Below are 25,503 nucleotides of genomic sequence, written 5' to 3'. Positions count from 1 at the left end.
CTAAGCACTCTGGGGGCAGGCATGTGCCGTCATCATGGAATCAGGGAGTGATTTTGGGGTGGGAATGCTCCATGAACCCCATTCCCATTCCATGGGCACGGCCGCCTTCCCCTGCTCCAAGCCCCGTCCAGCCTGGCCTGGGACACTTCCAGGGATGCGGAACGGAGTTACCCGGGGTGCAGGAGAGGGAGAACCTCCACATCCCCCCCTCCACATCCCACCCCTCCCATCCCCGTGTCCTGCAGCTCCGCTTCCCTCCCCGCTGCTCCCGGAGCATCCCTGAATTCCTCCCAGCTCCAGGGCGCAAAGCGATCCCGCTGCTTCCACGGTGGCTTTTCTGCTTGGCTTTTTTTGTTGTTTGTTTGGTTTTTCCCCGCAATTCCCGCTAGCAGGCGAAGGGATCAGTGCCTTACCTGGCGGATCCCGGCCGGGCGGGTGGCAATTCCCGTTTTTTCCCGGTGGAGCCGGGAAGCGCAGCCCGGGCATCCCGTAACGGGCGCGGGCGCGCTGTGCCCCGATCATTGGTCCAGCTCACGGCAGCCGCTGCTTTCAAATTCTGCTCGAGCCGCCGGAGGAAACAGGAAGCCCCAGAGCTCCTCGGAGAGCCTCCCTCGCCCACCCCCGCCCTTCCCAGCCGCTTGCCTCCCTGCCCCAAAAAAGCCGGGAATGGCTCTTTTCCCGCATCCGGCGGAAAGCGGGAGCATCCCGTGGTCCTGGCAGGGAGATGCTCGGCTCCGTGCTGCTCCTCGGTTTGGTTTGTTGGTGGGGTGGATTCAGGGCTCGGCTTCCAGCTTGCCCTGCCATCACCCTGGGAATGTGGGATAAAGCGCCATGGATCCATCAGGAGGATTTACAGGTTGCCCAGCTTTCCATCCCAAATCCAGCGTTTGGATTTTCGGCTCTTTTGTCGCACTGAGCCAAACCCGGGAGGTTCGTTCTGGCGCTGGGGTAGAGGCTTGAGGAGGTAAAAAAAAAAAAAAAAAAATTTCCTTGGAAAAATCGTGGGGAATCTCATTCCCTATCCCCGGAAGTGTCCGAGGGTTGAACGGGGCTTTAAGGGAAGTGTCCCCTTCAAGGTCTTTTCCAACCCAAACCATTCCAGGATTCCATGAAAGCCGGGTGCCATTCCCTCTGGGAAATCAGCGCTTCCCATTTCCCTCAGTTTGGAATTCCTTCCCTGAGCTGCAGCCGCCTCCCAGGGGAAGGAACACGCAGGACTGCCCCACAAAACTCCTCTGATTCCCCATCGGCTTTGAATTCACATAAAGGCGCTTGTGGACTAGGTGTGGCACATTATATAAATAAAATAAAATTAATTAAACGGTTTTTATTAAATTAGAGCAGCTTCTCAACAGCTTAAAAAGAAAAAAAAAAGGGATGAGGGTTGGAATTTGTCACGGGCTCTGCCTCCCTCAGGACACCTCAGGCAGTTGGAAAACCTCAGTTAATGCACAATAAATTTGTTTTTTATAAGAATCAGGTTTGTCTCATTTTCCTGCTTTTGCTCTTCTTCATTTTTTTTTTAATCACTCTTTTTTTTTTTTTTAATCACTCCCTCCTCCCTCCGTTTGACCCTTCGCAAAATCCTTGAGGATTTGGGAAAAAACAGGGAGAATTTGGCACAAATCCCACAGAACAGGATTAAACTTGGAACCACAATAATCAGAATCCAAGCCTTTGGCTCTGGTTGAATAATCCCTCAACCTCTGGCTGTTTTTTATGGAATAATTCCATGTGTTTGGTGACAAATTAAGGATCTGCTCTGTCCCTGCTCCAAGTTCATCCAGGGGGGATACACAAGGAGGAAGGGAGCACAAAGTGTTTAAACCAGGGATCATTTCCATTGTCTGGAAATAAGATCCACACAAGCAAAGGAGTTATAAAACCAAGGAAAAGCACCATTCCCAGCCAAGCTCTTTCCCAAATTCCCCACAAAAACAACACATCTGCAAACAAGCCTTCGTTACAAAAGTAAATTTATTATGACCTCACTTTTATAGCTCTTTTTTTTTTTTTTGGTAACAATTTATAAATAACACCTGGTCGTGGTTGCCACAGCTGGGGGTCAGTCTGGTGATTGGGAAGGTCCCAAAAAGGAGGAGATTTTGGGAAGCTGGGTGGGGCTAGAGCACCATGGCCTGGGGATTCCCCAGGAGCAGCGGAGCCAGGCGCAGGAGCGCCCGCACGGGCACGCGCAGCCTCCTCAGCTTCAGCAGCAGCTCCGAGAAGTTCCTGCTCCCTGAAAACATCCAAAGCAAAGGAAAAAGGGGTGAAAATGAGCAAAGCTTTGCCCAGGACCGGAGGGAGAAGTTCCAGGCAGCTCTGGAGGCGTCATCCCATGGATCTGTTTGTTCGTCGTGTGCTGGTTGGGAAGTTCCAGAAGAGATCCCAAATCTCTTTTTTAAAAGAGATCCCGAATCCAGGAAGAAGGAGAACACAGAGGAAAAGAACACCCAGCAGAGAGGTGTGTAACAAACAGCTGGAACCTTCCATGCCCAGGCACAGGAATGTGTGGCTGGCACAGGATTCCTGGGATAGGCCCCAGCTCCCTCGTGGATGTGGTGACATTCCTGCCCCAGCCCTAAACAAGGAACAGAGCTCCCAAAATTCCCGCTCCCTCTCCTTCCCCTGAGTAACCTCAGGACTGCTGTATTCCCAGGCTGCTGGAGGGCAAGGAAAAGCTGCCCAGTGACAGAGGATGCAGGATTTCCCTGAATCCCAATCCCAGACTCACCTTCCAAGCCCCCAGCTGCCAGCTGCCCCGGCGTGGGCACAGAGTGGTAGATCAGGAAACACGCCAGCATGCTCAGCTGGGATTCCTCTGGAGCCTGCCCACTCAGGTAGGAATGCAAGGACACGTCTCCTCCAGCTGCAAGGTACAAGGAATACCTTTGGTGATGTTTGGGAAGCAGGATTTCCACAGATAAATCCCACTGAAGTCTCCATTGTTGGTTGTTTCCCTTCTGCCATGGCCACCCTGCTTGCTTTTGCTCAGGGAAAACTCTCCCTGTGCAAGATGAGGAAGGGATTTTCTCTGGGAAACATCACCTTCCCTGCTAAAAACCCCCCAGCATTCTGGGCAAACTCAGCTCTCCAGGGAATGTTCCACAGCAAACTGAAAACACCCTCTCTTCCCGCCTCACTTTTTTTGGATTGAAATTCCTCCCTGTACCTTGAAGCCACTGATCCAAGGTGTTGTCTATGGTGCACTTCATCACCGGCAGGAATTCTGAGTTCATGAAGAGCCCTCGGGTTGGGTTCCTGCTCATCCTCTCCTGGTGGCTCCTGGAGCTGAAGAATTCCAGCACCAGCTTCATCTGCCACAGCTCGAAGGTCTCGGACATTTCCCTCCTTTCCAGCCTCCTCACGGCCTGGCAGGGGGGGAGAGCAGGAATGGAGCAGGAAGGAAATGACTCCTGAATCCTGCCCTCCCTCCTCTGGAAAAGCACTGGAATAACTACTCTCTGCCCCCCAGAAAGGAGGGAAAGGGCTGTTCCCAACAGGAACAGGAGTTCCCCACCTGGTCGATGGCGATATACGTGGGCAGCATCTCCGGGTTCTCCTGGGTCACACACTCATAAAGGATGGAGGAGAAAAGATCCAGGATTTCCTGTTTCTGAGGAAAGACAATTGGTTCATTCCAGGTTTCTGCCTCCACTGTAGGGCTAAATTCTGCTCTGAAGTTTAAGGCAGGTTTTCCCTACTTTTTATCCATGGGATAAGGGTTGGGATACACCAACTCTTCCTACCTGGCCCATGTTCACGGTTGGCTTGCAAAAATAATCAGCGAAGGAAAAGAGAGCGGGATCGGAAGTGAAAGCAGAAATTGCTTCTGGCTGGAAAAAAAAAGGGATTAAAACACATTCCTAAAATGAACTTTTTGGATTTGTGCATAAAGATAACAACAACCGATTCCCAAAGTGCCCAGAACACAAGGGAGAAAACTGGGACCCACACCAAAGGCTGGAATCCATGTCTGAAGGCTGGACTCAAGGATCTGAAAGTTGGACTCAATTTAAAGGCTGGGCTGGATGATCTAAAGGTTGGACTCAGTGATGTAAAATTTGGATTCCACAATCTAAAGGTTGGACTCCACAATCTGAAGGTTGGACTCCATGATCTAAAACTTGGATTCAGTGACCTGAAGTTTGCACTCCATGACCTGAAGTTTGCACTCCATGACCTGAAGGTTGGACTCCATGATCTGAAGTTTGGACTCCATGACCTGAAGGCTGGATTCCAAGATCTAAAACTTGGACTCAGAGACCTAAAGTTTGGACTCCATGATCTGAAGTTTGGACTCCATGATCTGAAGGCTGGACTCCAAGATCTAAAACTTGGATTCAGTGACCTAAAGGCTGCACTCCATGACCCTGGAGGGCTTTCCCACCCTCAGTGACTCCATGATCAAGCCCTTTACATGCCCAACACGTGGCTGGCCTGTGGCAGCCCCCGGAACTCCCAGCAGCATTTCCCACCACCTTGAAGGCGCGCGCCTCGGAGCTGCGGTGGGTGACGGTCTGTGCCAGGAGGCTGCGCCAGCCCATGGGATCCTCCTTGTAGGACAGCTGCCCTGCCCGCAGCTTCACGTACAGGATGCCACCCTTGGAAAGGATCGACCTGGAATGGTTCAGAGAGAGGAGATTCAGGCTGGAGAAGTGGGAAGGAATTCCTCTCTGGGAGGGTGGGGTGCCCAGAGAAGCTGTGGTGTCCAAGGCCACTACCCCACAACCTGGGATAGTGGGAGGTCTCCTGGGTGATCCTCAAATCCCTCCCAACCCAAAGCATGCTGTGCTAAAGGACTGGACTCATTACTTTGGAGGTCTTTTCCAACCCAAACCATTCTGGGATGGCATCATGGCAAGCAAAGGAGTTCAGAGCAGCACGTTACTGAGCACAGACACTGCTGGTTTCTCCCACCCCTCGGTGGGGAGTGCAAAGATGAGAATGATTCCCCCCTCCACCCCCCCAGATCCTGTGTTCCGGTAAAATCTCAGGTTCCCACAGCTGCCCCCCACGTTTCCAGTGCGTCACGAGGGCGGGTGGCACCCTGTGACATGGGGTGACTCGAGAGAAAAGGCATTTCACAGGGCAGTAACAGTCCCCAACAGTCTGGGAAACGTGACATCACCACCACTCAAAACCAAACCAAAACCATGAGTTGTAGCTGCTCTCTGCTGCCTCCATCCCACTGCCACTCTCTGTGGGTTTTACTACCAGGTTTTCCCCAGCCCCTGTTTTTTTGCATGAATTATTCACCTCAATGGGTGAAACCCAACGCTGCAGTTTCTTTCTGCCCCCCCCAGAGTGCTGTCAGATGCACAACAGTGACTTGATGAAACCCAGGTTTCTTTCTGAGCTGTGGGAGGGTTTAAAAAAACCATGAAATACGATTACTACGAGGTCATGATTCAGTTGAGCATTAAAAAAACACTTACTGGAGATGAGTCGTTCCCTTGCTTAAATCTATTAATAATTCCCAGTACCGGGGGCCCTTCACTCTGATCTGTCAATAGAAACATTTTATTACTAAATATAACCAGAATCATTGAATTAAGAGGTTCCTACTGCTTTTTTTTCTGGGCTGTTTTACAGTGTTGCCCACACAGACAATTCAGAGGGAGGTTTGTGTCTCCTACAGGAAGATCTCGATCAAGACAGAAGACAGAGAATTGGAATCATAATGGGACAGTGTCATCTGGAGTCAAAGGAATCAAGCTCCTGAGATCTGTGGCACAAAATCCAGGTGGTTTCCCACTAGAACAGAGATTTCCTCTACCTGCTTCAGTAAGTGGAGCTCTGGGAGAAGCGTGGGTGCCATCAGCTCCTCGGTGGCCTCCCCGTACCACTGCGTGCCCTGCAACACATCCCAGGAGCCACGGGTCAGAACTGCTCCTTCCCATGGGAAAAGGAAGGAAAAGCACTGGGAACAGCTGCCCTGGCAGCAGGCAGGGGGTCTGCTCCTAAGCAAACACAGGACTCGGGTCAGGAAACGTGGACAAGGCTGAAATGTGAAGGTTTGGGAAGCCAGCTGTGATGGGAACATGGAGAACTCTTTGCCTGCACCTCTTCCCCTTAAAAATTCCAAGTCCTGAGCATCTCCCTTCTCCCACATAAAATAAATCCCACAGGAAGGACTCCTGATGGAAGTACCAAGGAGAAACACCAAGCTGCTGATCTCAGAATTAGAAGGAAAAGCACAAATTATTCCAGGCACCTCTGTGCTTTGGAAATCCTTCAGAAGAGGGAGAAGAACCTGGGTCAGCCAGCACACCCTTCCTTGCCTGTCTGGTGACTCTCCCTGTCCTCCCTTCTGCTCTCCAGGTGCCACCAAAGCACACCTGAGGCTGGCTGAGCCCAACCCTTCCCTTTTTTGTGCAGAATTCACCTCGCCTCCACCACAGCTTGAGACCAAACCCAAGACTGGAGGCCATTCCAACCAAAATAAACCAAATCCCAGTGTCTGCTCATCCCACAGCTCCTCAGGGCCTCCCAGCCATGTTACCTTGTAGGTGACCTCTATGAGGGCGTAGCAGGGGGTGTTGGAATCCACATCCACGGGGGTGAGGAGCCTGGGCTCGGCTGCCAGCACGTACAGGTGACGCAGAGCCTGCAGGTGGTACCTGGGGTGGGAAGCAGGAGCTCAGCATGGGCTGGGAGTGATCCCAGACACCCAATTCCAGTTCCACACCCAGCTTGTGTAGCCATGGTATGGATTAATTAACAGAACAGGGCTTAATGAGCAGAAACAAAAGTAGTGAAGGGTCATGAATGGACAGATCTTCTATGAAAATCTTTTTTATTTTTTTTTTTTTAATGGAGAATGTCCATGAAAGCCTTACCGATTGTCCGTGCTGTGAACAGGGAAGTGAGGGTACAGAGCACACAGGAGAGCAGCAATGGAGGAGTTGGAAGTGCTCAGGGAATATCTGTAGCAAAAAAAACCCCAACGTTATCCTTTAGTTTTCCTCCTGAAAAGCACAGGAGGCCAAAATATTTTGGTGGGATGAGGAAAGGAATTTCCAGAGGAGCACGAAGACACCAGAAGAAGCCTTTATGCATCCATATAACATTAAAAAAAGGGGAAAGGGAGGAAATGGAAACCAGGGCTGGGATCTGCCTTTGGAAAAGGCCATTACCTTCCTCCTCCCAGGAAGAGGAGCCCCAGAGCCATGTGGTGAGCCAGGTGGAAGCCGTAGTTCATCTCTCCCCCCGTCTTCTTGTGCATGAAGCGGCAAAGCTGGAGCACTTTGAGGTTCCCAGAGCCGGCCATGACCATGGCCAGGGCCAGCAGCAGGACACTCAGGCACGTTTCCAGGTTGTAGTGACCTGTCTTCAAGCACAACAGCGAGGTCTCACCACCATTCCATGGCCAACAGCACATTTCAGGTGGGGTGATCCACCACTTTCTACCCCAGAGCTTGAAAACCACAATCCCCAGAAAGAGGGAGAGCCAGCAAAGCCCTCCAATGATTCTCAGCCCTGCCACCTCCTATGTATCATGTGCCATCCAGGAAATTAGGAGGGCTGGGTTTGTTCCCACCGAGGTTTTGCTGAGGGTCACACAAAACCATCTTTTGGCTGGAAGAAAACTCGGGAAGACTTACTACGGACGCTGTCGGAGCCGACAAACACTTCAGGAAATCCGTGGCGTACTTGTACTAGGAAGAAAAGAAATGCCCAGTGAATGTGGATCCACAAGGTGAGTGGCAGCTCCCTGGGAGGTGAAGGGAATCAAACAACCCTCCTCTTACCAGGCACTGAAATGCTGCCAGGTTTTCCGAGCCGGCAAAGCGAAATCCCAGGGACAAACACGCTCCGGCGATGATGTAGACGTGAGCTTGCCTAAGGAACAACACGAACAGGAAATGACTAAAAGTTCCTTCTTCTCCTCATCTGAATACACAGAACAAGCTCCTTCATCCCTTAAAAATGAAAGGGAAGACTCATCCTTTATAGGATATCCCATATAACAGAACTCTCCTGTATAGCAGGATTCCCCAGGAGGAGATTTTTGGGATGTTACTCACGCCAGCGTTTCCAAGCTCAGGTCTTCAGAGGAAGGCAGCTCTGTTGCATGAAGAGAGATAATGTTCTCTCTTATGATCTGTAAAAAGCAGGAGAGGGAAATAAATCCAAGGGAAAACTGATGACTAATTGAAACTCTGGCCCTCGAGAGTTCCTAAGTGATACCAAGCAGGTCTAAGGGAAGGAAAACCCATCCCTCCCCAGTCATCTCCTTCCCATCCCTGGTGCTCCTAAAATCCAGGGATGCCATGGAAACTGTCACTTGTCATGTCAATGCTCCTGACCTGGCTATGGAAATACCCATAAGGAAAATGCACAGTCCAGGGAGGTGTAAAATTGGGAAGCAAGCACACCACACATCAACACCTACCTGAGGCACGTTGCTGTTGACCCACTTGGAATTGGGCAAGATGTCATCCCACAAAATCAGGCATCGAGCCAGGGTCTGGAAAAAGGGAGAACAGCAAATTGTGAGGGAGAAAATTCCATCTGTGGAAAATACACCTAAAAATGCAGTGTAACATTCACCATAAATTGTGTCTTTCATCTGTTTCTCCCTAAATTCTGTCTCCATGACAAGGAAGCTGCCACACTACAAGGAGGAATTGTTGGAAGGGGTGAGTTTGGCTGGGAAGTAAAGGATTCTGGATGATGGGCATGTTGGGCTGGAATTCCTAAACATCACTTAAATAGACAGAGGAATGAAGCCAAGGAAAATCTTACCCTCAACAGAAGGAATTCTGGTTTGACAAAGTCCAGCAGATACATGGTGTCCGGTGCTTTGAGCCAGTCAGCGATGGATCTGCAGGGCATGGCAAAGGGATTCCAGGTCACATCCCAGCAATTCCAAACCTCAGCACAGCCAACAGCAGGGCAGTTTGAATTCCAGCAATTCCCAGGTCAGTACCTGTTGTTGGTTTTCAGGTAGATCATGGCAAGTGCAAGGGTGGCACCTGGGCACGTCACATCCACGTTGATGGTGTCTCCTTCCTGGGAAAACACAGGGAACAGGGAAGGGAATGATGCTCCCAAAATCATGGAGACACCTCCAGCTCCAATGAGCCAGCACTGGCAGCACGTACCTTGATTTGGTAGCTGGGAGATTTGTGCTTCTCCCTGTGCATTCCTGCCTGGAATCTCCTGTGTCCCCCCACCATGTACTGGTAGAGCTGCTCGGGAACGTTGAGGTCCGACATCCCGATCAGGTTACTGCCATGCTGAGGATGGAAAGGAAGGAAAAGCATGGAGGTGCTTTCCTCTAGGAGAAAACCCCACAGGCAGCTGGGAGCCAAGGATGGAACAGCTCCTGGAATGCCATCCCAATGGATAATGAGTCTCCTGGGTGCAGCTGACTTACCCCAAGGCACACCATTCCCAAGGCCAGCCCTGATGCCAGGGAATAGGACTCTCTGTCCGTGCAATATTCCATTTCTGGGCCGGGGGGACGCCCTGCAGGAATCAAACCAGCAAAATTCACCTTTGGAAATTCCAGCTTATTGCCTAATTCCTCAGGGAAGTCCTCATGGAATGACAAGGAACTGGCAGTTCATCCATCCACTCCCAAATAGTAACTCCCTCCTAAATGTTATGGCTGGAGTTTGGAGCCAAGGTGAAAACACCAAGTTTAACTGAGGATACTTTAAGATCCTGAACCAATCCAACCGCTGGTGCTAAAAATGGATTGCACATATCCAGTTTCCAAAAATGTAATAATTTCACCCTTAAAACTGATCCCATTCCCTGTTCAACAAACTACACAGCCTCCAAGCCCAGTCCCATGGAAACATGGAGAAAAGCTGTTACAAGTGAGATCATAAATCAGCTCTTAAGGTTAAAAACCCTGAAAATTCCCAACAGGGGAATTCAGGACACCAAATCTCCAGGCAGAAGAAGCAGGAACAGCAATGCTGCTGCCACGTTTCTTTCCCCAAACCCAAATTTCATGCTGCACAAGCTGCCAGGCTCGCAGGAGGTTTGGAAAAGGAGAGGAGCACGTTGTGGTGGGTAAGTTCACAGCTGCCAACTCCGCGGTGCTCACATCCATTCCCCCAGCCCCCATCCCCTTTTCCCAGTGCCCACCTATCTCGGCCAGCAGCACCTCGGCCGTGTGCCTGTGGGCAGTGCCCTGGTAGACCAGGCCTATGCCCACCACGGCGGCCACCTGGACGTTGTGGGGCACGTCCAGCTCGGTGGAGGTGGGCGGCAGCAGGGCGGGGATGTGGATGCTCAGCAGGCGGGTGATGGCCATGTCCATGGTGCCCAGCTTGGCGGCCGACACGCCCAGCAGCAGCCCGATGCTCGTCATCTCGTGGCCCTGGCACAGGGGACAAGCAGAGTGAGGAATGGGGAAAGCCCTGTCTCCATGTTCCAGCGGCCTATCCCAATGAGCCGCGCGTAGATCTGGTGGTAAAACCTGAAATCCTTGAAGGGAAAGAAGCTTCCTCAGGATGTGGCTGAAGGGCTCACCTTTGTCAGGTAGTCGTGGATGTTGAGGGTGGCCAGCTTGGTGAGGTGCCCGTTGAGGCCCAGGGCCATGAGGAACCCTGCATACTCGTTGGCCAGCTCGGCCATCTTGGGCTTGTTGTAGACGATCCAGGCGGAGTCGATCTGGGAAGCGGGAGCGATCTTCAGGCCGGCGGCCACGCCGTTGTGGAAGCTGGCCCAGCAGGCCATGTTGGGGGGCACGTCGATGTTGCCGCTGTTCAGATCCACCGTGGTGTTCCTGGGAGGAGCGCGGCCTGCCGTGGGAGGCGGGATAACGGCGCTCAGGGAAAGCCGAGCTCCTCACCCAGCTCCGATCCAAGAATGTTCAGGAATGCCAGGACCGCCCTTTGCAGGATCTCCATCCTGCAGGACCCCAGCACCGACCAGCTTAGGCCATCTTCCCACTTCCCTCTCTGTCTGGACCTGATTTTACCATTCCAGAAGGATATTCCACCCAAAGCCCAAAGGAGCTGCTTCCTCACAAAACCCGCGAGGAATCCTTGCTGGAGAAGATGCTGTAAAATTTCCAGGAAGAGAGCCCACCCTGCTATGGGGAGGACTGGGAAGGAAGCCCTGGCCGACGTACCGGTGAGGTTCAGCTTGGGAATGGGCAGCTGCTCCGTTGGCACGGGGTGGTAGGAGAACAGGGTGAACATTCCTCGTCCGACTGGGAGCGCCATGGTTCGCTGGCACAGCTGCAGCAGCCTGGGGGGAAGTGAATCCAAAACCACATGGAAAACTTTCCCAAATAGAAATGACCTACAAGCAACAGGCCCATTCTTCCCTCATTCTGACTCCTTCCTTCTCTTGAACCAGACCTTTGCTCCTTACAAGGTTTATCTCCAAGATACCTCCCAGGTGTTGTTTTTCCCTCAAAGCTGGTTCAATAAATCCATTCCAGGGACACTTCCCAGCCGTGCCAGAAGCGAGGGGCGAGGAGAAAGCCAAGCAAAGGTGGTTGCCCTGTGGGATCCTGCTATGAGTGGTGACAACACCGAGTAATAACCCACGTACAGAGGTGATAAGGTGCTTCCAAAAATGCCGACCACAGTTCTCTATGATTTAGTCTGGAAACCCTTTCTAGACTCGTTAGATTACTCAGCTGCCTAGGTCATGCTCAGAGCAACTCACAGGTCTGTTTGTTCTCAGGTTCACTCTTTGATTTGGTTTTTAAATAAGAGGTTTTTAACACCCCCCCCAAAAGTGAATAAAGAAGCAGGAGAGGGATAACCAATGTGCTTTCTGTGGAATTCCAAGGATCCCTGGCTCAAGACCAGTCTGTCACAAAGGGTTCTCCAGCTTTATGCAGGGCATGGATGGTTCGGTCTCTACAGAGTAGGTCTTCTTATATTTCACATTTTTTGGGCAGAAGAAAGTGCTACAAAATCCATTCAATCCCAACTGACCTCAAAGTGCTGTTTGGAGTCCACTAAGTGTCCTTCCCAAGAGCCCTCAAATCCTACACAGCAGAGCTTTGATATCCATGGATCTCCAAAGATTATGATTTCATTATTCTTTTTTATTAGATTCTGAGCCTCCAAAAAACATCCCCACTACCCTCCTGCCGAACGAAATACTGGGAAAATAGGAACTGCTGGAAATGGAGAAAGTTCCAAAGCTGGAAGGGGCTTGGAGCAAGCTGGGATAGTGCAAGGTGTCCATGGCCATGGTAGAGGTTTGGAATGAGAAGAGCTTTAAGATCCTTCCAAACCCAAGCCAAGCCAACTCAAGCCAAGCCAACTCAACTCAAGCCAAGTCAATCCAACTCAACTCAAGCCAAGTCAATCCAACTCAACTCAAGCCAAGCCAAACCAACTCAAGCCATTCCATGCTTCCAGGACTCCGTACCTGTTTTCCTTCTCCTCAATGTACTCGTGGTCACTGGCCTCTGGCATCTGCACCACGTTGACGCGGACGGGCCGGGCGCTCTGCAGGAGCCTCCTCACCTCCTGCACCCTCAGGTCCTCGCTCCAGATCAGGGACATCACCTCCTCGTTCATGTCGTTCATGCCATCCTCATCCTCCTCCGACTCGGCCGCCGACGGAATGTCTGAGGACAGCACCGTGCCCACGGACTGTGAGGGGAAGGGAAAAGGGAAAACTATCAGGGAGGCACCACATCCTGAATTTACCCAGCACACTGATCTGGACATAGAAGGGATGGACACACTGATGGAGGAGCATTCCCGTGCTCCTTACAGGAGTCTGAAGGCCTGGAGGATTTCCACAGGTGGAAATCAAGTATTTTGCACAACCAAATGGGATAAATGTCTAAAGACAAGAGGAGATGACACCTCAAATGCATCAGTTTGTGACCAGCCCAACCACAGCTGCAGTTCTGCAGATTCTGCTCCAAACCCTGCGTTATTTTTCAAACCGTCGATGTTTTCACACATCAGTTTGGACTCCCTCCACAACCACGGTGGAAAAGCAAATTACCCATTAAAACAAACAGCCTGCACAGCAGAAAATCCCAAAATTCCTCACCCTCAGTCAACCTGGGGTTCACCAGAGCACCAGAATGATTTTGGAACTTCCACACATGACCAGAAAAGCACCAAAGCCAGGGAGCACTCTTGGAAAACCCTTTTTCCATGCTTTTCTAAACCTCTGCTCTCCTGTTTGTTCACATGACACAAATCCTCCTGTGGCTCTCTGGGAACACATGGCCCCAGAAAGGTGAGTAAATGAAGAGCTGGTGAATGAGACCCAATTTCTTCTGGTAAATCCACGCTCAATCTCAACACTCAGCTGCACCACCCAGAGCTGCAGCGTCCGTTCTGAAACAGGAAACTCCACCCTGCCCTCCTGAGAAATGACAAACAATTTGGGGTTTGAAGCTCACTTTGGCCTTTTAAGGTCACATCAATTCGAGGCATTGTTATAAAGTCAGTGATAAAATCAAATTTATCATCATTTTTTGACGATTTGTGAGGGTTTCAGTTGGGCACAGCTTCCACCAGTGACAAATAAAAAGGATTTTTCATGTGGTGGCAGGTGGGGCTTGACCTGGAGTTAATTAACTTTTCTGCCAAATTAATTACAGTTTTGATATGTAATTAGTCATAAAGCCTTTGTTGTAGCAAACTGGAATAACTTTAATATCCCTTCCAAAGCTGAGACAGCAAAAAGTGATCTTGACCAAGATGGGTTTGAGATTCCAAACCCCAATTCCTGGCTTTGGAAAAGGCTCCAGTCTTCTGCCATGAAGAGGTTTTAGGTCAGCCTTAAGAAGATTTTTGGCTTCCAACAAAGGACATTTCAGTGAGATGAAATTCCTTGGGATGCTGGTGATTGCCACCATCAGAATAAAGTGTGGAAGAGAAAAACACCACGCTGGTTTCTTTTTTAATCATTTTACCTCATGATACAAATATCTAAAACCATTTTTTTTTTTTTTGGGACAGAAAGAGAAATTTGGCAAGTGTATTTCCAAAGTGTATTTCCAAATCCAGCTCTTCTAGTGGGAAGGAGGATGCTGGCCATGCCAGCCATTGACAAATTATCACTTCCTTCTTCTTCTGCCAAGGTTTGATGGCAAAGCCTCTGGAGAAAGCACCAAAGGATGGGAGGAGGAGGAGCAATCCAACAGCTCTGGAGGGAAGACTTTTCTCTGAATTTAAAAAATTATTTATCTGGAGTTTTCCCAGCTCTCCATGATTACCCATTCCTGCTGGATGTTGGCTTCCACACCAAAACCCTCGTACACGTAAAGCCGCCGTTTTGTCGCCCTCTGTTCGGGAATGAAACTGGAAATTCCTGAGCCCAAACCCTGGGATTAGGAAACCCCTTTGTGGCCATACTCACGGATTTCCCCTTCTGCAGGCTCCCTTCCCAGGCCTGCTTGGACAAATCCTGGCGGCCGATGAGGAGGCAAACGGCTTCGGGCCAGTCCGAGGCCGGCTGCTCCCGGCACTGGTAGATGGCGTCTCGGATGGGAAGGGCCACGCCAAAGGGAAGAGATTCCAGATCCCTCAAGGTGAAACCTTCAAATAGAGGAGGGAAAAAAAGCCCCAAAGAAGTGTTATCATCAATCCCAGACAAAGAGTGCTTCCTGTTATCCCAGCACGTGGTTATTTGGGAAGGCTGTTGGGAAGGCTCTTACCAACACTGGTCATCCACAGGACCAATTTTTCAGCCAGGCTGGAAACAGAAGTGCTGGGTTTGAAACTGCACCTGGAAGAGGAAGGAGAAGCCAATAAAAGCTCCTGCAGAAGTCAGCAGGAAGTCACAAACTCAACAGCACCAAAAGCCTCCATACCGTTTGTCATCCTGCTCCATCTGCTGCTTCCGTTGGCCTAGGAAAGACAAGGCTGTGTTAATTCCGTGTTCTCCCAGCTCCAGGCACTGCCAGGATGGAGTCAAACAGCTCCAGGCACTGCCAGGATGGAGTCAAAGCATCCCTACCTGATGTGATCTTGTACAAATAATGGGAGGCTTCGTTCAGCACGGCGCTCTCGTCCCCAAGGATATACAGGGCCACGCTCTGAGGGGGAGTGACATCAAAAAATGTCATTTTGGGGCTGATGTTCCATTGCTTCCCAGGAAATACCTGGAATGCAGCCTCAGAAGTGGAGCATTGTGAGGAAAAGGAGACTGAAACAACTGAACAACAACACACTTTAAGCTTTAAATTTTGGGGGGAAAATCCACCCTGAAACAATGCACTGAATTTTCCCTCATTGCTCCAGAGATAAAAGATTAATATCTTCCCAATGGAAAAACACGTTTCCAGTTATCCTTCTTGTGTTTCCCACATTCCATTTCTCCTGCAGGACACACACATTGTTTGTAGACATCCTTTTCCACTTGGTTTCCTGCACATCTTGGATATTTTGTGAAGGTTCCAAGTGAAAAGCTGCTGGGTCCAGCCAGCAAAATGCAAGGGATCAGTCACTTTATTTTGACAATTCTGGGGAAAATCACATCCAGGTAAAACGATCTTGTGGGCTTTATGAAGATCTTTCAAGTCTGAACTCTGCAAGGGCAGATCAGGCAGAGAGAGGAGGAGAATAGATCCTGGCTTTTTCCTCCCTGTTTTTTTCCTCAGGCACCTCAGGTTCGGCACCTCTGCTCCCAGTTGGAAGGGTTTTCCCATCCATGAGTAAGGAAGTGATGCTGACCAGGAGATACCATCAGCACCCACAGGACTAAATGTTGATGTTGGGGCATGTCTGAGGAGAAAACTGGGGAATTCTTATTCCCAAAATACAGGTAACTCCAGGTTGCATTGTGACTTTGCACAAACCACAGAAAAAAAACACAGAAGTGGTGAAGCTGCTCAGCTCCAGTTCTTCCCACCTGGAAAACCCATCCACTTAATGAATCCCTCTGTCAGAGATGTACCACTCCCAGGAAATTCAGCAGCTGACAGAACAAGGCACATTCCCTGCTCTCCCTGTCCCCCAGTACTCACCAGTACCACCAGTTTGCTCCTTTCACAGATCCCTGGTAAGTAGGGATAAGGCTGCACTCCCTCTCCCTTCAGGCAGGAACTCAGCCACTGGAAGATACTTGGAGGCTCAGCAGAAAAAAAGGAGGGATGGAGCATGAAACCTGTTTGGACTTGAACAGCAAAGACCATGAGCTCAGGGAAAAATTCCTCACCATTCCCAACTCCTCCAGTATTTCCTCCAACAACAAAAATCCAGCACTCCCCCCCAAAATGTTACAAGATCCCTCCTTCCAAATGTGATTTTATTACAGGAGTGAAAACTCAAGGCAACTGTTTAAGGAAGAATAATTATCTCAAAGGAATAAGTAGGGCATAATCCTCCAGAATGAGGGGAATGTTAAAACCAAAGGGAATATCCAAATACCACGGCACAGCCAAAGGCTTAAACTCACCCTGGTCAATTATGCAGGTCTGCCTGGAGGTTTTGACAAGGGCTGGGTAGTCCCTGTAGTAATAATCCATGTAAGCTTCCAGTTTTAAATCCCTGGAATGACAGAGAGAGGAGTTACACACTGGGAAAAAAAACATTCCAACATCCTGGGTGCCACCTTTGGGCAGCTGCTGTTACTGGGGAAGAATCTGGAGCCTTGGAACAAATAGGAGAGGATTTAAATATTCCTTTCCTTGGAATGCAGGGCCAGTTTGGGCATCCCATGTGAAGAAATGATTTCCCAGTGGGAATACCTGGCCAGCTGAACCAGGAGAACCACGAGGGAGCGGAGCCCCTCTCCCATCAGACTGTTCAGCTTGAGCTCCTCGTAGATGAGGTGGAGAACAAAGAAGATGGCAGGAATGTGGGAGAAAAGGAGAGTGGAGTTATCCAAACTGAGGCTCTGGGAAAAGTCATCCTTGGGAGTAGAGACTTCCAGAGGGTCCAGGCGCAGAGCTTTGGCAATGGGATGAGACTCGAAATTCCTGTGGTAGTCAGAGCTCAGGAGATATTCCCAGTCCTAGAGCAAAGAAACAGAGGATCCATGGTGAGCATCACCTCCACAAAGGTAATTCCAAAGCATTTTTACAGAGGAATTTTTTTCCCTAAAAACCAAACCCAAATGTAACTGAGGGAACCATTTCTGACCTCATCCGACCCAGTTTCTGACGGCCTTGCCTTCTTTGGAGCAATGACTGGGGAGAGTGATCCTTCAAAATCCAGCTGCAACAAACAAAAGGAAAAGAAATAAAAATAAAAGAAATAAATAGAAGAAGAAAATGAAACAGGAGCAGCTCAGGAGTGAAATTCCCAAGGTTTCCTGGGTGAATCACAACGTCTGAGCCCAAACCAAGTGGGACATGATGTGGCTTGAGGTACTTCTGGATTTGCTGGACAAACCTCAGAAATCCAAAATTCTCCTTAAGGAACAACAATCTGAGCTGTGACCTGTGTTTAAACTCAGAATCAATTTAATATGGATGAGATGAACCAAATTTAATGCAGCAGTGTGAGGCGGAGTCAAACCCTCATGGTTTATTTTTAATAACAAGCACTTTGCAAACGTATCTAGTGATAAACACAGAGTAAGACAGGCAGGTGAAGAATGAATTTGCTCACATTCCGTGTCCAGCAGAGCCTCTCAGTGTTGTAACCCATCATGTTCATCAGACAGGTGACAAATAAATTCCACTCTGAGTGGTAGCTGGGCCCTCCCGGGGCGTTGTAGGCGTTGTACCACTTCACCAACATCTGCACAGCTGTCTCCTTGGGCAGGATGGCTTTCACCCCCTGCAGGCACCTTTTCACTGTTGGAAAAGGAGGAAATCACCCATCAGCTCTGGTTTACTGGGATTTGCTTCATCACTGCTGGGAATCTCCACAGTTTCTCTTGTTGGATCTGCTTTTAACTCTAAATAAAGGCCACGAAACTCCAACAGCTCTTCCCTGAGCTGAGCACGAATCCTCTGATTTGGAACAAAAATAAGGAAAGACATTCCCCTTTTTTGCTCATTACTGAAACCAGCCATGCCTGAACTGGCATCTCAGCCCTTCCCCAAGCCAAGCAAAAGCCACCCAAAGCTTTGGAATCCTACCTAACTCCGAGGTGGCGATTTCAGGAATGCTGATCCGAACCATGGTGTTATTGCTGAGCTCCTGGAAAATCCAGCAAAAGGGGAGATAAATCAGGAAATGCATCAAGAGCAGGCAGAGCCCTTTTCTATCAACTCAGAACTCCTTAGCAGGTGAAGGTATTCCCAACTCCTGGCTTAAGACTCTGTGAAACACTGGAAAATCTTGGAATTATCTTGAAATAATCCTTGTTACCAAAAGTGATGCCCCCAATGACAGGGAAATACCTACTAAAGTTACTCTGTTGTGGACAGGATCCCTCAGAGCTTGGATGAAAGTCCCAAGCTGCTGGAAAGTGCAGTCCTCAACGTAGGGGGAGTCGTGGAGCTTGGAGGAATCCCTTAATTCCGGAACTGGTGACAAAAGCACGCTCTGGAAAGTGGGAAAAATGAGCCCATTTTAGAGTCCAAATGGAGCTGGGATTCAGAACTGAATCTGAGCAGAGAACAGCTAAAATAGTTGGGTTTAAAGTAGCAACAAGAATCTTGGGAACAACTATAAATCTTTCCAATCCCTGCCTTGGAAGTTTTATGGCAAACAGAAAGAAAGAAACAGGGCAGCACCACGAAAATCTTCTTTAAACACAGTTTATTCAGAGGATTTACAGAACAAGAAGGGAAGATTCAACTCCAAAAGACAACTTGGAAGATGAAAAACACATTAACATTACAACAAAAGGAATATTTCCTTATTTCTTACCTCTTCCAGGGGCCCCAGGTGCTTGTTCAAAGGCTTGGCTGGAGTACTGACACTATCCAAGGGAGTGCTTGGCCGAGGCATTGGGTTGGACATTGTCAGGGATGGAGCAGGAAGCCCAGGAATAAAAACCTTTCCCACCTTTTTGGTGGAGAAGGGAAACCAAAGAGAGTTAAGTTTTGCTCTGAAAATAACCCCCACAAAAATGATGTCATTGTCCCCATTAATGCCATGGATGGTCCAGAACTCCCTGCACACAAATCAGGGATGGGAAAGGCGTCGCTTACCCGAACCACTCCAGAATAAAGCACCAGATTCCCACTGCCTTCCAGAACCAGCAGGGTGTCAATTCCCTGCAAAAAATCAAAGAGCACATTCAGCTCTTTGTGTTTCATGGTGGAGGCACCAGCTGGATGACAAGGACATTCCACAGTACCTCCACTGGAGCTGCATCCTTTGCTGGAATATTGGTGACAGATCCAAAGATCAGCTGGGATTTATCGTTGCTCTCTTGGAATTTTACACACCTAGGGATTAGAGAGAATAACAGGAACCATTAAAGGATTGTCCTGGGTGTTGTTACAGAAAGAAAACACAAAATTCTAATTTTTTTAGTTAATTTAAAACCCTGATGCACTTCCAGCTGGGAATTTCTGGAGTGCTTCTCCTGGTTCACCCATGCCCAGGGAATGCTCACCTAAGCCGGAGCTGGGATTCCACTAAAAAGCACAGGAATTTCTGCCCACAAAGGTCGGTGGAAATGAACACTTTGGATGCCTGGGAATTCTTCTCTCTGGAAAAGAGACACAAGGGCCAGGTTAGAACCTGCTTTGCTGTGGAGACTTCATTAAACCATTCAGAAAGCCTGAATGGAGAGGGAAAACTGCTCCAAGAGCTCAGTTCTCTGCAAGAGAGCCAGGTGCTTAGGGGAGCAACATTTCCCAAAAAATTCAGGGAGTGCAAGTCCATGAACTGACTCCAAGCTGGCTCAAATTGCAGGAAAAACCACTCAGACAAGCTGTGATTTCACCTGAACTCCTGCTTCCCAAGAAAAGCACCTGACCTCAAGCTTGGCACTGTTTCTGTCCACAGGTGGTCGATGCAGAGCTCAGGAACGATGGGCTCCGTCTCCGGCACCAGGAAGGAGTCGTTGGAAACGGAATTTGGGGAGTGGGGGACGCTGGGTCTCCTTGGGGACTGGGCACTGCTGGAGAAGTTGAACCTCTGCACTCCAGAGAAGGAATGGACCCCCAGGGCTGGGGAATGGGAGCGGCTGCAGGCAGAGAGAGGATATGGATGAGAAGGGGAGCTTCAACACAAGAGGCGCCTGAGCCTCAGTATTCCACAGCTCCCACCCTTTGGGATTTGCTGTGGGTGCCCACCTCAAAGCAGCCATGTTGGAGATGGTGGGAGAGCGGGATTGCAGGGTGGGAGAGGAGCTGGATCTGCTCTGGCTGTGGATGGATGAGTAGTTCTGGAAAGGGGAGCCCCCAGGGGAGTCTCCTTTGGAGAGGCTCCGCAGGTGAGCGGTCAGGGAGCTGCTGGTGGCCATGTGCTGGGGCGTGCCGGCCTGCTCGGGGAATTTCAGCACCAGGCTCTGCTCCTGCAAGGAAAACCAATGCATCTGGGCAAGGAGAGACAAGGAGAGGCTCTTCCAACAGCTTTGCCCACATGTTACAAATCCATGGAGTTCATCCCATCAACCCTGCTCTTGCACTGCCACAGAAACTGCTCCAATGGTTTCCACAAAATCACAGGATTTGGCTGGAAAAGACCTTAACACCCAGACAGTTCTGCCTCCTGCCATGGGAACACCTTCCCACCTATCCCAGCTTGCTCCAAGCACTGTCCAACCTGGAACATTTCCAGGGAACCAGCCCCACCGAACACCTTACCCTTACAAATGAAACAAATCCCAAGCCCTAACCCACGTGAGGGCACGGAAACGCACACAGCTGTTTTCCCAGGGATCTCTGCTCCCCAGGGAATGTGTACCTCTGGCTTGACTCTCCTGAGGGCCCAGACCGTGTGTAAGCTCTGCACAGTGTCGTAGGTCATCACAATGGAAGGCTCAGCGCTGAGGAACACGATCCTCAGCGTGTGGTCAGCCACGTACTGCACCCGGGACGATCCAAACACCCCTGGAAAACAGGGATGCATTCCAAAGGGGCACTCCACAACAGCACTGGGAGCATTACCCACACTCCCTTCCTTCCACACTCTGGGTTTCTCCCCTGCTCCTGCAGCTGCTCCAGCTGCATCCTTGGAAGTGACTCTTCCTGAATTTTTTGACCCAGGGAAGGCTCCAGGGACACACAGTGGGATTTGCTGCCACCCTGAGGGACTCCAGGGACATCCAACCTACCTCCAGACTTCCAGACCAGAGGGGTGATCTCATCCAAGGGGTGCAGCATGCTGAACATGGTGGGCAAAGGCTCCCTAGGGAAAAGCCAGACCAGTCAGAGCCTGGGATGTGGCAGCAGGGACACAGATTCCATCCCCAAAAGCCTGTTGGGTTGACTGAGTAGGATCAGCTTTTCAGGACCTCTAGTCCTAATCCCAGCTTTTCTGAGGACTAGAGAATCCCAGTGGAAAAACCAGAAGCGTGGATTAAAGCTGCTCATCATTGTCCAGCTGCTTCTTTAGGGATCCACACAGGACTTCCACAGGGGCTGGAGTTTCAGCCAGTAGGGAATGGGATCCTAACCCAGCAAGGAATGGAATCCTCAGCCAACAGGGAATGGGATCCTAACCCAGCAGGGAATGGGATCCTCAGCCAGCAAGGAATGATCTCATTCCACCCCCTGCCACGGGCAGGGACACTTCCACTATCCCAGGGTGCTCCAAGCCCCATCCAAGCTGTCCTTGAACACTTCCAGGGATAGGTCAGCCACATCTTCCTCCTTCTCCACCTGATTTTAGCTTTTCCTATCAGAAACACCACTGTCCCCCAACTCCTCCATTCCTTATTGGATTATCCAGCAGGAAACCACCCCAAATCCCTCATCCCATACCTGGGTGGACTTGGAGGCACCTCATGGGAAGAACTGCTGCGCTCAAATAACAACCCATATTTGGTTGGCCAGACATTTGCAACCTATAAAAAAATGATGGATTAATGGTGGGATAAAAAAATCCTGCTGTGCTGTGTTGATTATGTTTGAAGGATTTATAGGAAAATAAGATGTTCAGGGTTTTTATGCAGAGCAGGGGAATGTAAATGTGGACAAAAATTGTGGACAAAAAGCAAGGCAGAAGTTACCTGGAAAGGCAGAGCAGCGATGTAATCCTTCCCCTCCATGCTGTGCACGTTTATGCAGGAATTCTGCAAAATGCAGATACATTTCTCCACTATTTCCTCACTGCCTGAAACTGGGAGGGGAAAGGAAGGGGAAAAAAAACCAATTACACTGTGAAGTTTCTCTCTGTTTCGGACATCCCTTATACACAAAAAGTAAATTCTGACATTCCAAGTCGTGGTAAATGAGCTCCTGGAGTGTGTCCAGAGAAGGGAATGGAGTTGGGAAGGGGCTGGAAAACAAGGACTGGCTGAGAAAACTCAGCCTGGAGAAAAGGAGGCTCAGGAGGGACTTCTGGCTCTGCACAACTGCCTGACAGGAGTGGACAGCCAGGTGAGGGTCAGGCTCTGCTTACAGAAAACAGGGACAGAGTGACAGCAAACAGCCCCAAGCTGCACCAGGGGAGATTCAGGGTGGATAGTGGGAAAATTTCTTCCCCAAGAGGGTGTCCAGCCCTGACACAGCTATAAAAGCCATGTGGATGTGGCACTTGGGGATTTGTGGTGGCAGGACACTCACCATCAGCTTTGTCCAGTTTTTCCTGGGGGACAGTGAAGTCACACCACAAGGCCTGAAACCCAACAGAGCAACATTAATTCTCCAGAATTGCCACGTTCCCCCAAGCAACCCCACCCCAAAAACACAGTCCGGGAAGGGTCTGTGAATCCCTCAGTGCCCCTCTCCCACGTTCCCGTGCCTGCAGGACGGGGCTGTCGACGGTGAATGCCTTGTACACGGCGGATGCTTGGCTCCTGCTGCCCTTGCTCCAGATGACCACGTTGCTGGCCACGTACAGCTCCTCATCGTAGTCCACCTCGTCCCCAACATCGCTGATGCCTTTCCTCAGCTGCCAGCTTTCCTGGAAAACAGAGGTTTGTCAAGGAAAAGCCACGGGTGTGATGGGTTTGGCCAGTTCTGAGGTGCTGGCACGGAGAAGCTGGGGCTGCTCCATCCCTGGATGTGTCCCAGGTTGGACAGGGCTTGGAGTAGTCTGGGATAGGGGAAGGGGGTGGGATGAGATGACTGGAATGAGATGATCCATAAGGTCCCTTCCAACCCAAAAAACCCCGGTAAAGGACAATGAGGATCCATATAGATTTATTTGGATGGAAGCCACGGAGGCACGGGTAAGGGAGACGCTTTATGTAATGAACCCCTTGCTCCCTAAACTCCTTCTCGGACAGGAGCTGGGATGTGGATGGATCCAGTGTTAGGCTCCATCTCCATCAGAGCTGGGGAAGCATCCAAGGAGACCTTAGAACCCCAAAAGGGGCTCCCAGAGAGCTGGAGTGGGGTTTGGACAGGGGTCTGGAGTGACAGGAATAGCTCCCCACGGCCAACCATCTCTGCTGGGAGCTGTCCCAGCGCACAGAACCCGACGGGCTCTCAATCCCCCTTCCCTCCCAAGCCCCCTGGAGCCGAGCAGGGCCCGTACCCGGTGCCGGTCGTGGATGGAGACCTCTCGTAGGGAGCCCACGAGCCCCGCGGCGCCGTCGGAGGAGCAGAGCTCCGGCGCGGGCTGCAGCCGCCGCAGCTGCAGGCTCAGGGCGCTCGGGTGCCGCCGGCTCTGCTCGCGGCCCCGCGGCGCGAACTCCTGCAGGTCGCCGGCCGCAATCATCGTCGCCCTCTCGTCACAGTGGTCCGACATGGGGCCCCGATATCCACATTATTTCCGGGACGCTCCGGCGGCTCCCGCGGGCACCGCGGCGCGCGGGCGGCGGCACCGGCGGGCCCCTCACGCGGGCGCCGCCATCTTGGCGCTCCCGGCCGGCCCTCCCGCGCTGCCCCGCGCGCGCCCGCCCGCCCGCGCCGCCATGGCCGCCCCTCACGGCAGGGCCGCGCCGGGCGCCGTCCTTCCTGTGGGGAATCCTGCGCCTCCCGGCAAAATCCCGAGGGGAAACTTCCCCCAAAATGCCGTTTCGGTGCCACACGCCGCCCGAGGGGTGTGTTTAAAGTGATGGAGGCTAGGTTTGGACGGGATATTGGGAAGACATTTTTCCCTGTGAGGGTGGTGAGGCGCTGGAAGAGTTTCCCGGAGAAGCTGTGCCATCCCTGGAAGTGTTCAGGCCAGGATGGTGGAAGGTGTCCCAGCCCATGGCAAGGAACTGGATCATGTTTAAAGTTCCATCCCGGGATTCCATGATAAAGAACAAGCAGAATCCATGTAGAGTGGTTTTTATGGAAGCCAGGGATGTGTAAGGGAGATTCAGCATGAACCCCTTTGCTCCCTAAACTCCTCAGGGAGGAGGTGGGATGTGGATGGATCCAATCTTAGGCTCAATCTCCTAAAAATTGGGAGTGTTCACCTGGGAAAGAGAACTTCCAGGGAGATGTTAGAGCCTGGAGGGGCTCCGAAATAAAGGAAGAATTCTGTGCTGACGCTGTCATTTTGTGGTTGTTGTTGTTGTTGTTGTTGTTGTATCTCCGTGAAATAGAACAAGGATGTTTGTTTCACAAAAGCCCTGCCCTACTTCTGCACGGCCCCTTCTCCAGTCACATCTTGTTCATTTCCCTGGCATTTCATTCCAAAAAATTCCCAACAATCCCTGTCTGGCTCCACGGCTGGCTGTGTTTGAGACACACACACACAGATTTGTGCTAATCCACATCACGAGCACGTGGAATGTTGGGGGGAGTCGGTCCCACAGAGTAGTTTCTCAAGAGAATTCCAGAACCCCAGAATGGATTTGGGTTGGGAAAGGACCTTATAGACGATTCAGTCTCATGCCCTGGCATGGGCAGGGACACTTCGACTATCCCAGGCATGAGGACAACCTGTGCCTCCTCATCCTCACAGGGAAGGATTTCACCCCAATATCCCATCTAGCCCTCCCCTAAAACCTGCACGGAGCAGGGAATTGAAAAGGCAAACTATTTATTTTCAAGACATGCGTTTCACAATAATCAAAGAAGGGAGAAGCTGTGGGTGAATCGAAAACATACTCGGAACCGGGGTGTGGGGGTTCTTTGGTGTAAGTTGGGACAGAAGCGCTTCTCAGAAAGGAGAAGCAGGGTGGGAAAAGCCAACATCCAACCTTTGCTTTTGCAAAATGATTTGCAGAGCAGGAGGAGAAGTTGTCCTGGGAAGAAGCAGCTGAGCCAAGGGACAGGATGTTCCCGGTAAGAGCCGCAGCGTGTCCCAGTGCCCGGAGCAGGCACAGCAAGAAAAAGGCGTTTCAGTGGCATCACAAAAAGTTCAGTTTTCCCCTGCAGATTGTTTGGGAGCTGCATCCTGTGCCTGGGGTTCAGCACGGAGCACAAACGGGCCAGCTGCCCTCAGCTAAGGACGTGCTGCCAAAGGAGTTTGGCGTTTTGAAAGAACGGGAGCCCCTGCGAATCGGAATAAAAATGGGCCCAAAGAGGAAGCAGAAATAAAGGAACGATTTGGCAAAATGAAAATAAAAACACAGAAATAGCCAGGGGAGGGAAAACCCTCAAGTTTTCACTCTCAGGAGTGGCATTTCTGCTAAACAATGCAA

The 25,503-nt window shown here is 50.7% G+C and overlaps 1 protein-coding gene across 2 annotated transcripts; it reads right to left on the bottom strand.

Moving 5' to 3' along the window:
• Window positions 1-1,977: 1,977 nt before the first annotated feature.
• ANAPC1 (anaphase promoting complex subunit 1) lies at window positions 1,978-23,734 on the bottom strand. 2 transcript variants are annotated; one of them, XM_033055722.2, is made up of 47 exons: window positions 23,460-23,734; window positions 22,722-22,883; window positions 22,544-22,595; window positions 21,988-22,097; window positions 21,740-21,822; window positions 21,091-21,164; window positions 20,721-20,866; window positions 20,108-20,328; window positions 19,789-19,998; window positions 19,423-19,518; window positions 19,162-19,252; window positions 19,013-19,078; window positions 18,729-18,866; window positions 18,261-18,401; window positions 17,993-18,053; window positions 17,517-17,704; window positions 17,046-17,120; window positions 16,652-16,917; window positions 16,360-16,451; window positions 15,929-16,077; window positions 14,920-14,998; window positions 14,774-14,810; window positions 14,618-14,688; window positions 14,320-14,498; window positions 12,361-12,587; window positions 11,099-11,217; window positions 10,495-10,766; window positions 10,108-10,342; window positions 9,386-9,477; window positions 9,111-9,245; window positions 8,936-9,018; window positions 8,752-8,830; window positions 8,399-8,473; window positions 8,031-8,107; window positions 7,755-7,845; window positions 7,608-7,661; window positions 7,140-7,333; window positions 6,843-6,929; window positions 6,506-6,623; window positions 5,780-5,857; window positions 5,439-5,506; window positions 4,482-4,620; window positions 3,750-3,836; window positions 3,521-3,616; window positions 3,173-3,371; window positions 2,735-2,869; window positions 1,978-2,239 (listed from the first exon to the last, which is right to left on the bottom strand). In XM_033055722.2, exons 1-47 carry the CDS (start codon window positions 23,670-23,672, stop codon window positions 2,124-2,126), a joined length of 5,856 nt encoding a protein of 1,951 aa, XP_032911613.1. In that variant the 5' UTR covers window positions 23,673-23,734; the 3' UTR covers window positions 1,978-2,123. The 2 variants fall into 2 exon arrangements, with proteins under 2 accessions (XP_032911613.1, XP_032911614.1); XM_033055723.2 differs by having other exon boundaries at window positions 15,929-16,068.
• Window positions 23,735-25,503: the final 1,769 nt, after the last annotated feature.

This window comes from Catharus ustulatus, chromosome 3 (genome assembly GCF_009819885.2).
Source record: "Catharus ustulatus isolate bCatUst1 chromosome 3, bCatUst1.pri.v2, whole genome shotgun sequence".
NCBI classification, from domain to species: domain Eukaryota; kingdom Metazoa; phylum Chordata; class Aves; order Passeriformes; family Turdidae; genus Catharus; species Catharus ustulatus.
Note: the sequence above shows the minus strand (reverse complement) of the source record. Positions and strands in the feature narration are given on the sequence as shown.

Excerpts from the sequence above, each read along its gene's own strand:
- ANAPC1 (XM_033055722.2), bottom strand. The coding sequence starts at position 23,672 with ATGTCGGACCACTGTGACGAGAGGGCGACGATGATTGCGGCCGGCGAC. Across the intron at positions 22,098-22,543 it reads AAAACTGGACAAAGCTGATG|TTTCAGGCAGTGAGGAAATA; the intron begins GTGAGTGTCCTG and ends TTCCCCTCCCAG. Across the intron at positions 21,823-21,987 it reads TCGCTGCTCTGCCTTTCCAG|GTTGCAAATGTCTGGCCAAC; the intron begins GTAACTTCTGCC and ends ATTTTTTTATAG.